Raw genomic sequence first — 18,706 nt, forward strand, 5'->3', positions numbered from 1 at the left:
TTATCTATTGTATTTGCGTAATTCCAGAGTTTTTCTTGTGTTGAGATTTTTCTTGTGCTTAAGCTCAAGTGTTTTTTTCCCTAAATGGACTTTGTCTCATGCTCATGTTTTTTCCCTTTGTGTGCAGAACCTCCAGCTCCACTGGCTCTCCTGAGATCCCGCCACTTTACCACCAGACAAACCCTCCTTGCCCTCCTCGTCAGCTACCCTCAAAAGCTCTGTTTAAAAAGAAACACCTTTTATCTGATTTCCAGTCTCTGGCCTCTGCATTTTGGGTCCAAACAAAACCCCACCGTAACACTTGTGTTCCCATAATACTCAGCACAAAGTTCATCACCTTGTGACCTCAGAAACATCAGAAACAGCTGTAAAGCAGATATATATCTTCTTCTTCTAAACCACCTTAAAGAAGTTCTACCTTTATTTAGCACTCCAGTCTGTCCCTATTAACAGGATATGTACCACAGTCCTTTAAAGAAGCTGTAATCAAACCGCTTCTTAAAAAGCCAACAGCTGATCCAGATGTTTTAGCCAACTATAGACCCTATCTAACCTTCCCTTTTTTTCTATTTTCTTTTTTTTTTTTGAGAAAACAGTTGCCAATCAGCTGTGCGACTTTCTACATAACAATAGTTTATATGAGAATTTCAAAACAGGTTTTCAACTGCATCATAGCACCAAAACCACACTGGTTAAAGTTACACATGCTCTCAAAATCCCATCTGACAAAGGACTTCTTTCTTTACAAGTCTTGTCAGACACAGTTCTTGACACTTTTGACCAATCACCTTATAACAAAAACTGGAACATTTACTTGGTATTAAAGGAATTGCAGTGAGCTGGTTCAAGTCCTATTTGTCAGACTGATCTCAAGTTTTAAGTTAACATGAGTCCTCACTGCACACCAAAGTTAGTCACGTAGTTCTACAAGGCACTGTGCTCGGACAAACACTATTCACTTTATATATGCTCCCTTTAGGGAATATCACTAGAAAACAATCCATAAATGGTCATAGTTATGCAGATGATACACAGTCATACCTATCCATTCAGCCCGATGACACTAATCAGTCAGCTAAACTTCAGGCGTGTATCAAGGCGATAAAAACCTGGACTACCTGGAATGTTCTGCGTCTTTGCTCAGACAAAACAGAAGTTATTGTGCTGGGCCCTAAACATCTAATCACGTAATGATATAATTACTCTGGATGACATTACTCTGGCCTCCAGCACCACTGTAAGGAATCAGAGAGTTATTTTTGATCAGGATTTGTCCTTTTAGACAAAACTGATTTCAAGGGCTGGCTTCTTCTACCGAAAGAACAACATGCAAAAGTTAGGAACATCCTTTGTCAAAAAGATGCAGAGAAATGAGTCCACGCTTTTGTTACTTCAAGGCTGGATTATAAATTAAAATGTTTTATATATGTTTATAAATAACTATAAGTAACATTTGCAAAGCATGAGGGAGGTACAAACTTGACAAATTACCTTTAATAAATCTCATTGAACCTTAAATTTGAAGGGGGCAGTCCAACAATTTACTATTGCACATCCATACATTTGAGGATCACAAATACAGATATAAAAAGGGACCATTAATTCTAAAGAAAAAGGGTTAACTCACCTTTTGTGGTCTCACTGTCTCGGATCATATATGATCCCACTCTGTTCCCAGGGGCCAACAGCTGCCTCTCTGCATCTTTCCTGCTCACGCCCTTGAAGAACCACCTCAACAACAGGACACAGATCAGTTAGTATAGAAATCTTTTAACCTCCTTGCGTACAAGCAGTCATTTTCCAGTCATATTGTATGCTTTATTTTGGGGATGCACGATACGTATTTCTTTCAGCTGATTATTACCTGATTGTCATGCTCAGTACTGATAAGATAACCAACAATTTCACATTTTTTTCTTTAAAGAGGAGTTCCTATGACCTGGTACCTTATGCACATTGTTTATGCGCCTACAGTGTCGAATTGCGTAAATGCTGCTCTTGTAAAGTCAGTGAAAGCAATTTGGCTTCACATCATATGCTCTATATGTTGGTATTCTAGTCAATAATATAAATTACCCTATATTGGGCGAATAATGTTGAATAATGTAATTTAGCCAAGAGCCATACATGTGTCGCGGTACAAATAGACAGAAACTCAGAATGTCTAGATGATGCAATGTAGCAGCCACACTTGACACACATGTGAGAAGTATGTCTCATGCATCCAGAGTGCCCGCCCTGTAAGTGCCAGCTAAGAACAGTACATGTCCTACTAAGGCAAACCAATAATGTATAAAAAATGATTTTCAATATGCATACACTTACTCTTCTGCCTCCAGAGTGTCTTTGGCTACATAGTTACTGGGAATGTAACCTTCCTGGCCTGTACTGACTAACATAGCTCTCCACCACTCTCCTGATCTATAGAGGAAGAGAGAGAGGGTGAGAGGACAACAAGACAAAGACACAAAATAGGTGTGAATATTTTCATGGTTAACCACATTCTTGCACTGTATGTCCAAGAGAAATGTTTTTACTCAACTTACTCCTCTAAGATTACTGAGCTTATCTCCTTTCTTGAAGCCAAGATCTCCTTCATGAATGGCCTCATAGTCGTACAGTGCCATGGCAATACTTTCTCCTACAGCGGCAAGGCCAAAGAGAAAAAAGAAAAATTATATGCAGTGTAATAAATATGGCTTTTGCTTTAATATGTGACAGCTATGAGCCTGTTTACCTTCTGAATCATAACATGCTAAGGAATTACAGCCTGAGAAAACATCATTGTGGGCATAGAACACTAAAAAACCCCACTGGATAAACTGAAAACATGAAATGCAGCAGAAACCAAGCCTGCTTTTCTTGGTTTGTGAAAAGGAAGTTCCTCATAAGGGTGTGAGAGTGTGAAAGTGCACATGGGCATCAGTCTAAGTTGTTTTCAAGTAGACATGCTGGACTCTATTTGAGTCTGAATCATGCCCACCTCGTTACCAACACTTGGTTCCCCATATTTTGACTTTATAACTGACTTCCATTTAGGCCTGATAATAATAGCAGGGCTGGTCTTCTGTGTATTGGAGGCCTCTGTTGTGAGGCGGTGAGAGGGGCTATCGTTCTAAAGCACTCTTTCCTCTCTCTCACATGTCGTGTTGAGCTTCACACGTTTGTGTTTAACCAGCACTGACCTAGATGACGCTGCTTAAAATGACTGTCTTTTTGGCATACTGGTGCTGTTGATAGTACAAGGTGAATGCTTTGACCTACAATAGACCTTAGGTAGATTAGAGGTTGAATGATGGCTTAATGTAAAATGTAGAGTCAAGTGTATTTGTTTACATGTAAGTAAGGATTGTGACTCACCGTCAGAAGTGTTAGCATTGGGTGGCATTTTGCTCTGTAACCAGAAAGACAGAGAGACATAAAGTGGTATAAGGCTGAGTGAAGAGTTCCCTCGACCACCATTCCCTCTTTTTTTGTTATTTTGAATTGAAAAAAATAAATGTTGAAGCTGCATTAGTTATTGGGCAACTAACTGGTAGTGCAACACCCTGTAAACACAACAATATACATATAACATATAAACATATAAAGTAAAGCCAGTCACAAAGTTTATTTACAATAACTTTTTTTTTTTTAACTCCAAACCAGGAGCAAGTCAGTGAGATGTTGCTGTTGGGTTGATTGGGTTAAACAAAGATGCAAGCCACACAACACAGTACATGAAATAATCACAGCAGAACTATATTTCTATACATACATAGCTGTAACTGTATAAAATGATAGTTACAGCTGAAAATAACAACAGAAATAAACAAGTTTTTCTCTGAAAAATACATATTTCTGACTCTTCGGCTACTACTTTTTTGCACTAACTTTGTATTTTGAAATAAATACTGATTCCACAGTATAATGGCTATAGAGAAATAACCATCTTAGTAAAGATTGGTTCCCTATAAACCTTGTTTTTACTTTGCTACTTTTTTTCCCTAGAAAAAAGAAGGATGAATTATGGTACCTGAGTGTGTTTAATACCAAACAAAATAGGAAGAGGCATCATTTCCCCGGTCTCTACCCTCAGGTAACAGTGAAAGAACTGAAATAACTGTGGAGACTCTACACTACAGAACAAAAAGAACCCCGGTGACAGAGTAGGCAGTAAAGGGGAAGATGGAAAGTGATAGAGACCGAGCTTAAACAGGAGTGAACCAACCGGCAAATGTTGTATCAAAGTCTGTTCCCCCATTAACGTGTTTTCTCTTACCACCAACACTTATAGAAAACAAACAGCAATGTTGTACTACACCAGTAAGTAACTGCCTACTCATTAATACAAACAGCTGTTTTACACGGTCTCTTCATAGGAACAGAGTTTCCAGCTCACGGTGGGATTCTTACAGTTGGTTTTTGCCTTGGGCAATAGGCTGCTAATGCTGTCTTTGTAACAGCGATGCCAAGAGTAATAGCACAGGGAAATGCTGGGGTAAAGCTGTCTGTATTTCTGCTTTACAGTACACTTTACAGTAAACAATAACACATTCATTTTGTTTCCTCTAACAATGATATGGTATGTACAAAATAACCTTTAAAGTACAGTATTGTCTCATATTTTACAGTTCTACTACTGGATTTGTAGTGGGTATTCTCTCTATCAAAAACTGTTTGTTTTTTACAAAGTAAAATAGTGAGCTGTGTAAAGATCAGACAGCCAGAGATATGGTCCGCAAATGTAGACATCTACGAAATAACACAGTACATCTGAATGTCTTAGGCGTTGCTTAATAACCCAAATTTTGGTCATACATCGCTTGCTTGAGTGCTATGGCTCTGCTTCTGACACTTCCTCTTTCTTCATTGAGGAGAAATGAGAAAAAGCAAACAGGAAGTAGCCAGTGGAACCACTCTTATACGTAGCCACACTGCTACGCTGCTCCCATGGCACTGATCAAATGTCTGGCTATTATGCAAAATCATAGCAAGCAACAGGAACACATTCAGAGTTCATGTTAGAGCACATCTATCCTCTCTGAAGAGAACAGGAAAACTTGTGATAGTCATCAATAAAACTGTGTTACCTCGTCATACTTTCAATCTTTCTGCATTTGACACAGTTCATCTTTGTTGTTCATTTATCTGCCTGCTGTAGTTGCTTTTCATATGAAATACTTCATTTTACTGAATTGTTCCTGTTTCTTTTACAGATTTTCCTTGTATTTTTGAAATCCTCAAAATATCCACAACATTACAAAAAGAGTCAGTGAAATGACATGTCTTAATTAGAATGGCATGACAATGCTGTAACTGTGAATAACCATAAAATGTCCATGGTTTTACAGAAAAAATAAAAGAAATTTCCACATAAAAAACACTTTTGCAAAGCTTTTTTTAAAGCTAAAAAAATGCTATATTCAAGTTTGATATTGTAATTACCTTTGTTACGTTAGATAAAATGTGTGAGTATTGTGTAGTTTCATAGATTAGTTTTTTCATTGACAGATATCTTGTAAAATAAGATGAGCAAAAACCATGAATAAATTGTGTTTTTATCAACTTTCTGGCAATGTCTTTCACAAACTACTTAGCAACTTTACTTTGAAGACCTTTTCATGCTGCTGCGTGGGAACACCCTGATATGAATCGCTGCATGGTAGCAATATGTTCTGCTGGTCAACACAAACACTAAAACTGATGTATTGGTGATAAGCTAGGACTGGCTTGTGACTTGGTCAAGCACTACCACAATGTTACTATAACACCTGATATGCAGCAGTATTTTGACATAATTGAAAAAATAAATAAAATGTTTTATAAGTGGTTGATCGTTTAATACATTATTTTCCACATTAAATCTAATAATATATCACAACTAATAACAGCACTCTTCTGCAGCTTTGAGCCTGATTATATGTTTTGTAACAGTGTTCATATTTAAAGGTAATTTCCTTGTTTTTTATGTGTAAATATCCTTAATTAAACATATCATATGTGTGTGTATATCAAAAAATATGTATATACACATACATATATATACATATACAAACATATATATATATCTATATATATATATAGATATATATATACATACATATAAATATATATATATACACACACACACACTCACACATTCATTTTAAAACTTTTCTCATCTATGACAATATAACTGCTTACAGCTTTGCTCCCAGAGTTTCCTGCGGTGGGGTCTTTAACATAGTGGGCCGTCTGTGCACGGTTTTGTAACTCATCGTTACCAGAACCTTTGCTGAGAGGGTCCTGTTCCTTCTTGGAGCCCACACAGCCCATTGTGCCTTCTGCAAGGGGACGACAGAAGAAAAACAGTAAGACATGAAGGCTGTGGATACCAGCAGTAAAACACATTTGAAATGTTAAATGTTATGTAATTAGTCAGATCAAGTTCCTATATCCCTAGAGTAAATTTGTATGTACCTACAGTACTAGATGCACAGCAGGACATCCACATAAAGCACTAGCCAGAACACAGATCATGAACTAGAGTCTGTCATACTGTATTTACAAATGACTTTATAAATTCACGATTACAGTATCAAATGACCCTTGAATGTTGTTTGCAAGAAACAGAATTTACAGAAACTTCACCTATGAGATTGAATAGAGGCTGAACTGCAGAAGCCTCACAACAGAGGCCTCCAATACACAGAAGACCAGCCCCGCTATTATTATCAGGCCTAAACGGAAGTCAGTTATAAAGTCAAAATATGGGGAACCAAGCCCTTCCAGTGGCTGATCCTGCTACCAATCTTCACTGCTATTGGCTAGTTTTACTGCCTCTGTTGTTCTGTCCTTTGTGCTTGATCTTCTATCACAGGCTGTCTAACTTCTGATGATATCTGAACATTTCTCATGTTCTCATCTCGACGGACAGTGATTCCATGATGTAGTTAAAATGGCCCAGATCCACATGCTTGTTTAGAAAATTCAGAATATGATGAGTTGGCAAATTCTAATGTTTTTGTGACTGTTTGCTGTGACACTTGTTAAATCCTGTAACATACAGCTGAGACGTCAGCTCTCACAGCTGGCAGTTACTGTAAATGTATTTCTCTAATATTGGGTGGAGAAGGCGTGAAAATAGCATATGGCATGGTGTACAATTTTCTCCACTATGGGGAAGACTGAGAAGACAAAGGTGCCTTACACAGTCCGTCTGTCATCTAACTCCTAACTCCATCCATTTAGATGACAGACGGACTGTGTAAACTATAAGGCATCTTTGTCTTCTCAGCCTTCCCCTGTAGTGGAGACAGGACCTCATGATGTTGGGGCTGCTGTATGCTGTGGTTTCTACATTGTTATTCTTTATCATAGTTTTTACAACAGCGACAATAATATTTTTTTTCAGTTATTTCACTGCTATTGAGGTGTTCCGTGACAGGATAATGCAAAGTATTTCTATCTACTGTACCAAACAAAATATGTAAAATATGCAAATGTATATACAGTTATATGTAACAAAGTTTAACAGGACAAAGAACAAAAATGGAGACTGTGAGGGTAGATACAGTAGTGACTATGTTTCATAGCGCTCACTGGCCTCCATACACAGATGGAGAGGAAGACATGACAGGCACAGACAAGCAGCTCAGTGAAGCAGAATATCTTTCTGAACGAAGGATGTAATGTTTATCCTGAGCTCCAAACAGTAGAGGTCCTGTAGCTGTGCAGCAGATCTACTATAACTTTAGATGTGACATGTCACCATGGATTTAAAAGCTACCACATAAGAGAACAGGATATCTCCGGTGGAATAGAAAGTGGCATGAAACACCAACACTGGCAAAAACGGCAATGTTTCTGCAGTTTTCTAATATATATATATATATAAATATCAACAGCCTTTACCACAATCATTATGAAACTGTACTGTACTCATGTACAGTGGTAAGCAATGGAAAATGTTTCATTTGAGCATTTAGACACAGGAAGTTCCGGTGTTCTGGAGATTAGTCGTGTTAACATATTTACTTCCTTTTTTCTCTCCGTTCCAAAGCTTGTTCCTCTTTAGATGGTGAATCAGAGGAGGGTCAGGTGTCTCTGGACACTTTGAACTTTCTAGTTCTATTTCAAACTCTTTTTTTAAATTCTACTTCAAAATAATGAAAAGAAATGGCTCCCTATCATATTTTTAGTAATATAATATGGAGGCCAGCATGAGGCTGCTGATACAACATTGCCCTAGTTTGTATTTTAAAAAGCGCATCTATCATTGGTTCATCTCAGTCCGTGAGTAAAGCAGCAACATTACGAATCAAATGCTTTCATACTTTCAAATAGCCAGAATTCAAATCTACCTCTGCTGCTGGCTATACTACATGCTACGCTACAAACTGGACATTTTTATTTAAGTTTCAGTGTAAGTGACACCCATTCGGACTCAACTGTAGAACAAGCTAAGGCCAAAAGCTGAGGGTGGATGAAAGCTGCAGACTGAAATGTTGGTACAAGCAGCAGATTACAGGATCATTTGAATATCTGTTGATTAAATGATCATTTACAAAAGTGTCAGTAGAATTAAGAGTATAGCATCACTCTAATTCTGCAGATGACATAACTTTTAGTTTGAATATGACAACAATGTGTTGATTCCAGTCCACCATCACAGTGTAACAAGGTTGGATTTGTGATGACTAGTGAGGACGGACATTGCTCTGTCATGCAATTTTCAACGACCCACGCAATTTCGTTGCAACAACATGCCTGAAAACAGTAAAACATAAAAGTTTTTAGAAAAACTGCATGAAATCAGGCATTTTAGGCCAAATCCATCCCAGTCTGTGAAATAAAAAGTTTGTCACTTCAGCATTTTTACCCCCTTGATGGATACATGAAAGACAAATCTCTGAGAGAAAAGGGTCATGCTTTCACAGCACTGATAATTTAAGTCATGTGCTGCTGTGAGGAAATAAATATCAAATATCAAATCAAATCAAATCAAATACTTTCAACTACTTTAAACAACAAGAGTACAGGCAGCTTGTGAGAAAAGCTGTTGGCGATAGACCAAAGAGTGAAATTTCCGAGTGCTGTTGTGTTTGAGCACCAGTCAAAAGACAAACTCTCTGGTAGGTCAATAGAATTTCAGTTGTGTGCAGGAAAGTGTATCTTTAACTAACAATCTCATTAGGGACGGAGTGAAACCATGTCTTATAGAAGTTCAGATCAAAACAATAATGACGTGATTTCCCATTACCTCGCAGGTCTCACTAAAGCATAAAGTTCAGCACACAAAAAAGAACTCACACAAGGATTTTAGATACTAGAATAGTTCTGCATTTTTGGAAATATACTTAGCCTATCTGCATTCTTGCAGAGCATTAGCTGGTTAGATTAGCTCAGCATGTAGACTGGAAACACGGAGTAACACAATCCACTCACCAGAGCCAATCCAGCTGACTAATTAACACATTATGTCTAGTTAGTTTAATCTGTAAAATTAACTTTAATTGGGAATTGTATGCCTAACAATTTTTTGGCCTGTAGCGGTTACTTGCTGCAATCTCTGATCTATTTCAGCTGGTACAGTTGTCGATCTCTGGGCCCTGCAGTCTGCATGTCGAAGTATTTTGTAAGGTACTGAATGGCAAATTGCCCCCTATGTTCCATTGCTATGGCAACGGTGTAGCATAAAAATGCAGCAGCTGGGAGCTCCTCTAACTAATGCTACGTTTTATTGCTGAAACACTCACTGACTATGGCAGATATACTGTTATCATCACTGGAGAAAAAAGCAGGTGTTTTGGTGTATTTTCACAACATCTTGGATCAATCTGTTGTACTCGACGGGCTATGGTGTTGGTTCTGAGCCGACAGAGCACAGGACTACAGAAGGACCAGGAGAAATGGACTAACATCGGTGCTTGGTGCTCATATCAACAATGTGTTTAACCCCTATACAAATTTAAACATTGTCACACTCAAGCAAAGTGGAAGGACAGTGTTTCCCAGATGTCAAACTTTTAATATGAAGATGCCAACCACAGTATCATCACCATCTCGATCACAATTTGACATATCACTAATTACCTTCATTTTAAGGTAATATACTACTTGACAATATTATAATAGTAACATATGACTTATTTCAAAATGCCCAAACAACGTATATAAAACAATTAAATAGCTTAGATCTTCTTAAATAAAGGAATGGTCTTGGACACAGGGATGAGCAGGCAGACATAGGATCAAAGTCTGACATATAATGAGATAAGAATAGATATGTTTAACTGTAGGCTTAGTTATATAAAACACAACAGACCTATCTGTGTTGTAGCCCATCATGACATGAGTTAGGCCTCCGAAACTCATTTCAGTCACACAGAGAACAAAGAACTCAGCTAAGGCTCAGCTATAATAAACACACAGAGCCTATATTAATAAGGTCATGTTGGTGTAGATGGATTCTTAAAAAAACAATAAATGCCTCACTTTGGTTAGTAACAGAAACTGTAACACGTTACATGACATGATTGTAGTAATACATTACCGAAATATCTTTAATGTTATATCAGTCTGTTACCGCTAAAATAAATATAATACTGTAGCGCGTTACTTCCAACACGGATGATGTATAAATGACATTTTAACCTTGTCAAAATGGTTCCTAGCTTATGTTGTAAAGTGTTTTTAATAGTGGTTGAATTAAATACTAAATGCAGTCCATTTGCCACTGGCCAACGATAACTGAATCAATAAGTGTTGTGACCAATAAAAATGCAGACGTTGAAAGTGTTACTGGGCCTGTAAATTTTGTCCAAACATTTTCCAGTACAAGGTTTTTACAACAAACATTTTTAATAAATGTGTTTTTATTTTGCTTTATTTTGCTTGCTAGCAATATTTTTAAAAAACTACTTAGCAACTTTACTGTGAAGACACCACTGGACTGTGATGTGTCAGACAGTACAGATCATAGACATATATACATAGATGCCTCACTGAGCGGGTTGGCCTGTTGCTGCGATACGTTAACGCCATATTGGATGTGGCAGCTCTGCCCCGTGAACTGATACAAGTCAATGGAGTCAGTCTCTTCTACAAAGTGCTATAAGTTAATGTCTCTCATTTACACAGTCACACACGTACGGCTTATTTAGGAAACAGAGAGGAACCAAAAACAACGTCTGTTACGTTCTCTGATGATTATAAACGTTAACTACTCCGTATATGTTCAGTATACAGGTCGGCACCAAACCACAGGATGGATTTTTTATAATGTTTGTATGAGTGTTTACAGCTGCCAGCGTATGTAACGCTGTTACTGTGATGATACATGACAGTTAAATATTGAATATGTGTCTATAATAACCACATCCTGACATGTAAATGTGACGTCTGTGGTAATAAAAAGAACCAACGTTTACACGTAACTGATTTTGATCTATTTAAAGTTCAATGAAACAAGTTGACATTATGGTAGACCAATGTCACATTTACATGTAAGGATCTGGTTATTACTAGAGACATTAACTTATAGCAGTTTGTCGAAGGAGCTTTATAAAGTTCACTCCATTGACTTGTAGAACTGCCACATCCAATATGACGGCGACGCTGACATACGGTCCAGCGCTCAATGAGGAGTCTATGTATATATGTCTATGGTGCAGAGACAAATGGAGTCAAAGATGGCCAACCTTACCCATCATGCTTTGCATAAGCAATTTAAGTTTGCTGTTTCATGTTCCAAAATGCAAATGTAACTTTATATTATGAAACATTTAAAGTAGTAAATAGTCAGCAAAAATAGTAAAGTTTGCGAACATTAGTCACCAGCAACTGATCCTGTCAGACAGAGTTGAACTGTAGCAGCAACAAAACCAAGTGTGTTGAACTGAGCAAGGGTGTGTTTTATTGCTCAGGAAATCAATCATTCATCTGATTGGTAGAGACTATTCAAGATCAGTGGTAATATCTAAAATAAGCAGCCACATTGAAGAGCATCACAGCATCTTTCAGAAGAGTTTAGAATAGTAATGCTAGCTCTCAGCCAAGGTCTCTATTTTTGATCAAAGTGACAGAGTGCAGGAAGTTAACATAAGTATATGCATACGGAACAGAATTAACATATTAGCATGACCTTAAAGAGTTTAGGCCAAATGTTCCTAGTACATCTTGACTGGTCCAAATTATTACTCAAAATATAACACCAAAATACAGTGTTGTTATGAACACTGACCAATGTATCATACAGTAACTCCATGGTTAGCATTTGAATAAAGACCCAGTTCAGGATAATCAAATGATATCACGCAATGCAAATTAGTGTGACTGCAAACATCAATCCATTTAGTCATAAAACTGCAAGACCATAAGACAGGCAGCATGAAAGCCATACTGACTGGTATACTGACTGACTAGTTTGCCACAGTAACACACAACAGCTATACTTTATATGTGTTATGGGGGATGGTTTTGTTCCTTAGATGTAAATTTGGAAGAAAGAAAGAAAGAAAGAAAGAAAGAAGAAAATGTTTTGTATAAAACCTTATGTGGCTCCAGAAGAAGCTGCATGTAATCGGATAAAGTGTGATCCAGTGATGTCACTGAGAGGCTACGGTGTGTTGTGGGTAATGTAGGCGCCAGGTTTTAAGTGTGTAGAATAAAAAATATGATATCTCTGGCTCTGTATCAGTTTTGTTTATTTGTATTTAACTGTCTATAATGAGTCCAACAGTGTTAAGGGAGTGTAAAGTTGGACCAGTTGACTGCTTTTTTAAAACTTTGAGTCTACATAACCCAAAATGCAACTTATCCACTGAGTTAAAACTGGAGGCAATTTATCAGATTACATACAGCTTTCTCTGGGAGCAGCCTTGCAAATTTGACAAAATGTTGTTGTAACCCTTGGCAAGTTCATTAACTTAAAGTATGTTCATATTTCATTGTAAATATTGGATCATAAACTGCATTATTCTTATACAAAAGGAAGTTAAGTTTTATTCAAAAAATTAGAATAGAGCCATAGAAAGCCATAGAGCCATAGAAAAAAACACTTGCAACCATGCATGAATGTTGCATCATTTGAAAAATAAAGGTTGCAATACTTTATTTTTGTATTTACAACATTTGGGGAAAAAACATGCTGATGAGGCTGCGGATAAATGTGAGAAATGGGAAATTTAACATTGCTGATGTCATACCGGCATTTCTGCATTGTAACATAACACGCTGATATTTACTTTACCAAGTGGTTTCAGGGCTGTCAATGATGTGAAGTCAATGCACGAACACTAAAGGAACACAGAACAAAACAGAAACTAGTCTGCATTCTGGTTACTGGTTTAGTCTAGATGGACAGTCTAAAAATAACTGACGCGCTCGCACACACACCAGAGAGAGAGAGAATAAGAGAGAGAGAGAGAGAGAGACGAACGGACGGACAGACAGTGTTGAATAAGAGAAATGATTAAGCAGTAAATTACCAGGGTTAGGCAACTACGCAAGCTTTCAAAAGCTGTGTACGACATTATCAGTACATTATCATGTTTTTCTTTTATTTGCGGGTGGTGACGCTGTAGGTGGTGGCGGGTTTATGTTTGTTTGTTTTACAACTCAAAAACTTCGAAGATCCTCTTTTCACAGCATCCTTGTTACAAAACTGGATTTGTACATTTGTCCATCGTCAAAGCACAAGTTTAGCACGCTTCCCTAAATTCGTCAGAGAAATTAACTGTAACTTGAGAACATATAGACCTGACTGTCATATTTAAGTGCAGTTTGGCCGCTCCATTTCCACACAAGATCAAGAGGACACTTACCGCGCTTCAGCCAATCACTTCGACTCTTACTTCAGCAGTTGTGTGTGATCTTCTAGATTCGAGTGAGCGTATAAAGAATATTCCTCATTTATTTTAAGTTGGTTCCATGCCTTTGCACTCGTTGTTTTTTCTCTGGTTCCGGTTAAAGATGCGGACGAGGCGACAGAGCGCAGCGTACTGGACGTGGATGAGGAAGTTTGAGCTGTTCGCATCTGGCTTAGATGGTGAAAAGAGGAACAAGCTCGCACCGATCTCGGTTTCACTAGCTCAAATGGCCGGCTGTTGCTACTTCTTCATTGATACTTTGATGTAATGGAAAAAAAATAATAAAAGCTGCCGTCTGCGTCAGAACGCAGAATACAATATAAGCGTTGATGGTAAAGTTAATAACTGCGCTGTTCTGAACACAGCCTTTATCATCAATGTATTTATTTAATACATGAGGTCAAAGCTAAACAATTTTGCCATTGAACAATTATATTAGACCTCTGAATTTGAATTTTTTTTTTTTTTTACATACATTACATGTTCGTAAAACAAAAATTAATGATGAAGCCAAATGTGTGTCTCTCCTGGTATCATGTGAGATGGAGGAGTGGATAAATGGATGGATTGCAGATGTTAGAGACTATTTGCATGGTGTGCCCGACAGCTCTTACATGTATTCAAATACAAGTTTGACAGCTATCATGCTCAGTGCATCCTCTGGGTGGAGGCAGGCAGGCGTGGGCAGTTCAGCCCTCAGGGCCATAGCAGCAAGTCGACAACAACAATAATCAGGATAATACAAGATAAAAAGTTCCCAGCATGGGGGATCAAGGAAAAGGATTGATGTTGAATGTTAAGGCTAGACTACTGAACCCAAGTATTGGTCACAGAGAGTGCTGGGCGTTTTGATGCTATTAAATAGTTTATTGCAAGGGTTGAAGGGAGTGTGTTTGAGCTAGAGTGAGTAGAATGGTGAATGGAGCTGAACTGAGCCAGGGGTCCAGGTGAGAGGAGAACAGGGCTGAGAAGCTAAGAGCTGAGTCCAAGGATTGTGCGAGTAGAGCAAGGATTCCAGGGAGAATGGTGGTGGCTGGAGACAGGGACCTAGGAGGGAACTAGCAGGGACCTACCAGAACTGCAGGGAGAGGAGAGCAGGAAAAGTGGACTGCAAAGGCAACGGCAAGTCGAAGTTAAAAAATGAGGCTAGACTGATGCTCAGTGTCTGGCACAGTGGATGTGGAAAAGCTAGGTGCTTAAAGCAAGGCCGGACTATCCATAGACTGGATCAGGCAAGTGCCCAGGGGCACTAACCATTGACAACCAGTGTGGGGGGGGGGGGGCACCTCATGATACAAGATTAAAAAATCTTTTGCGTAAATTGTTATATTATTCACTGGTAATTGTTGAAAGACCATACATTACTCGTTTATGAATATTAATTTCACAAAAATAACAGCAATGATAATAAATCACAATTACATGACCCCTATCACTCCTTCTCCCCAATCGGTCAGAGTTGAGTTGGTCCACAAAGCAGTGAGTAAGTGTATCATTTACTAGCCTACAGAAAATTTCAATATGGAGAGACATCAGTTGAGCAGTTCTGCGAAAAGAAAGATAAAAAAAGACAAAGGAACAAAGACATATAGCTACCATTCAAAATGTTGTAGGAATTGACATTTTTTTGTGAGGAGGACATTAGGAAAAGGAATTGCAGTCACTAGCAGCAGGAGCAGTGCTGACGAGGCTGAAGCTAACTGTGGAGACGGTACCGCTAGCAGGGGAGATGCTGCAGCCCTTAGTGCTAGGCGTCAGCGATGACCACCAGGACGAGGGTACACTCCATGGGGGAGATAGCAGCAAGGACGACTCGGAGGAGGAAGAGGACATTGGAGATATGGTCAAAGTCACTTATGACTTATGTCAGCAGCGAGGAAGACTTGGGGGTAAGGACATTGGAGATGTCACCTCCAGGCCAGATGTGCAGCCGAGGCCAGGGGATCATTTTACCATCTCAACTGATCCTGCACTATGGGGAGATCTAACACAGCTAAAAAGAGAACTAGCTATTGCTAAAGGTTCCGCCGCTCTTCATAATTGGGCACCTAAATACCCAGTATCTGCACGGGACGCTGGTATTGGAGGTAAAAAGCGATTTCTTTCAAGTGATCTTTTACAATGCTGCCTCCCAAACAAACAGGTGGTGTCTAGAGATTGGCATATTTACTTGCCTTCAACAGGCATGGTTTATTGCTTTGCCTGCAAATTGCTGTCCTTGCTAAATGCTTTTCCATCTGGCTATTCTGACTGGAAACATCCTGAGCGAATTCTGGTTCATGAAAAGAGTGCAAGCCAACGTGGAAGTATGCTAGCCTTTCCAAGGAGATCAGGGAATGTGTGCACAGTGGATACCTTACTATGGCAAAAGAGAGATGATGTGGGAAAGTATTGGAGAGAGGTTTAGCATTTAGAGGTGATGACGAACTTCTGCTTAACGTCATAAGGGAAGAGGCACAACCTGTCGTCTACCGTGTGTGATGAGCTCATTTGTTTAATGGGTAAGAAAGTAAAGAGGAGGATTGCATCCGAACTACAGCTTGCAAAATATCAATCAATATCAATATCTATCAATTAGCGTTGATTCGATGCCCGACATGTCGCATACTGACCAGCTGACATTTATTTTCACATGTGTCAGTGATGAAGGCGAAATAGTGGAGTGATTTGTTGGTTTCGAGCCTATATGTAGTCACACGGGAGCAAGCCTCACTGATTGTGTTGGTATGACAACGCCAGTAACATAAAATACTCACTCATTCAGGCTCATCTAAAAAAAATAAATCCCCTGATTCATTATGTGCCCTGTGCTGCACATTCACTGAATCTTGTGGGGGTGAAGAGCATAGAGGACAGTTACCCAGATGCAAGACATAGTTTTGACTTGCTTCAGTCTCTTTATGTGTTTTGTGCTAAGTCCACACACCGCTGGGATAAAATATTTTGCAACACAGATGTGATCAGGACTCTTAAACCCCTATCCAATACCAGAAGGACATGCAGAGTGGACTCGACCAAGGCATTGAGATGAAACTACAAGGCCAGAGAGGCTTTGGGCAGATTTTCCATCGATCCGATGCACTCACCTTGATAAGTTAGAGACTGTGATTATGGCAAATGTGTGGGATAGCATCCTAACCAGGTTCAAGACCACTACTGAGACTTTGCAAAAGCATGACATAACCTTGGACACCGCAGAATGTCTTTTGGAGGTTCTGCATATGCTTATGTGGCATCGCAGAGGGAACAGTTTGAGAAGTACAAAAATGCCGCTCGAGATATTGAAGGAGTTACTCGCTTATATGAGGAGGAGACAAAAGTATGGAGCCAGAACGGTGACTTTAATATTTGGCATCCAAAAAAAAATTGGCATTGAAAACAAAACCAGTACTGAAAAAGGAAACATTGTCATTGAAACATTTGTATTGAAAACAGTTGTATTGGCACTGAAACAAGTATTGGCACGGAAAAAAAGAAACTTGTTCAAATAATTCAAATCCGAAAATCTTAAAATTTTATTTTATTGGGATTTTTTTGTATTTTTCATTGACAATCTTCTTTCTTCATGTCACTTTTTTTCAGTGACAGATTTTTTTTACAATGTCACTTTTTTTTCATTGTCACTGATTTTCAGTTTCAACTTTCTGTCACTGTTTTGGCGTCGAGAGGGAGGGGCCTGAGGGGAGGGGCAAGTAGAGCATGGTTTGCATATCATTTGAGAAGGTAATGGCTGCAGCCTGCGGGAAGGCGAGGCTGGACGGTCCAGCCACAATACACCATTTAAGGGCCCATGTGCCGAACGTCTCTGGGCAACACAGAGTCCAACTACCTTGCAGACTTTTCGTCAACTGAAAAAAAACTGACATTGTAAAAAAAATCTGTAGCTGAAAAAGCTAGCTGTATTTTTCAATGACAATCTTCAGATTTTTTCTTCATGTCACTTTTTTTTCAGCTACAGATTTTTTTTACAATGTCAGTTTTTTTTCAGTGTCACTGATTTTCAGTTTCAACTTTCTGTCACTGTTTTGGCGTCGAGAGGGAGGGGCCTGAGGGGAGGGGCATGTAGAGTGTGGTTTGCATATCATTTGAGAAGGTAATGGCAGCAGCCTGCAGGAAGGCGGGGCTGGACGGTCCAGCCACAATACACCATTTAAGGGCCCATGTGCTGAACATCTCTGGGCAACACAGAGTCCAACTACCTTGCAGACTTTTCTTCAAGCTCTCTCCTGATGTGTCCAAGTCTCTGTGTATCTGGTTCTGTCCCGGAGCTCCCTAGCTTCGGTCTCTATATGCGTATGGAGTGTGGTAGTAGTACGGAGCTAACGAGCATAAGCCCCAGTTGTGTTGTTCCGAGCCGGGGCTGCAGCACCGACTGCAGCGCTCTGGTCTGCTCCCCGAGCTCTGTGCCACCATACCGCTACCGGATAGAACCAGATACACAGAGACTTGGACACATCAGGAGAGAGCTTGAAGAAAAGTCCGCAAGGTAGTTGGACTCTGTGTTGCCCAGAGACGTTCGGCACATGGGCCCTTAAATGGTGTATTGTGGATGGACCGTACAGCCCCGCCTTCCTGCAGGCTGCAGCCATTACCTTCTCAAATGATATGCAAACCACGCTCTACTTGCCCCTCCCCTCAGGCCCCTCCCTCTCGACGCCAAAACAGTGACAGAAAGTTGAAACTGAAAATCAGTGACAATGAAAAAAAAGTGACATTGTAAAAAAAATCTGTCACTGAAAAAAAAGTGACATGAAGAAAGAAGATTGTCATTGAAAAATACAAAAAAATCCCAATAAAATAAAATTTTAAGATTTTCGGATTTGAATTATTTGAACTAGTTTCTTTTTTTCCGTGCCAATACTTGTTTCAGTGCC

The 18,706-nt window shown here is 39.1% G+C and overlaps 1 protein-coding gene across 1 annotated transcript in view; it reads right to left on the minus strand.

Moving 5' to 3' along the window:
- hck (HCK proto-oncogene, Src family tyrosine kinase) overlaps nt 1-13,985 on the minus strand; it is a 29,240-nt gene extending 15,255 nt beyond the window's left edge. Inside the window, 7 exon segments of the mRNA XM_030423747.1 lie at nt 1,628-1,731; nt 2,326-2,421; nt 2,547-2,557; nt 2,559-2,641; nt 3,361-3,394; nt 6,166-6,305; nt 13,788-13,985. Coding sequence (XP_030279607.1) covers nt 1,628-1,731; nt 2,326-2,421; nt 2,547-2,557; nt 2,559-2,641; nt 3,361-3,394; nt 6,166-6,297 — 460 coding nt within the window. The 5' untranslated portion in view covers nt 6,298-6,305; nt 13,788-13,985.
- Between the last annotated feature and the right edge of the window lie 4,721 nt (nt 13,986-18,706).

This window comes from Sparus aurata, chromosome 7 (genome assembly GCF_900880675.1).
Source record: "Sparus aurata chromosome 7, fSpaAur1.1, whole genome shotgun sequence".
Classification (NCBI taxonomy): Eukaryota; Metazoa; Chordata; class Actinopteri; order Spariformes; family Sparidae; genus Sparus; species Sparus aurata.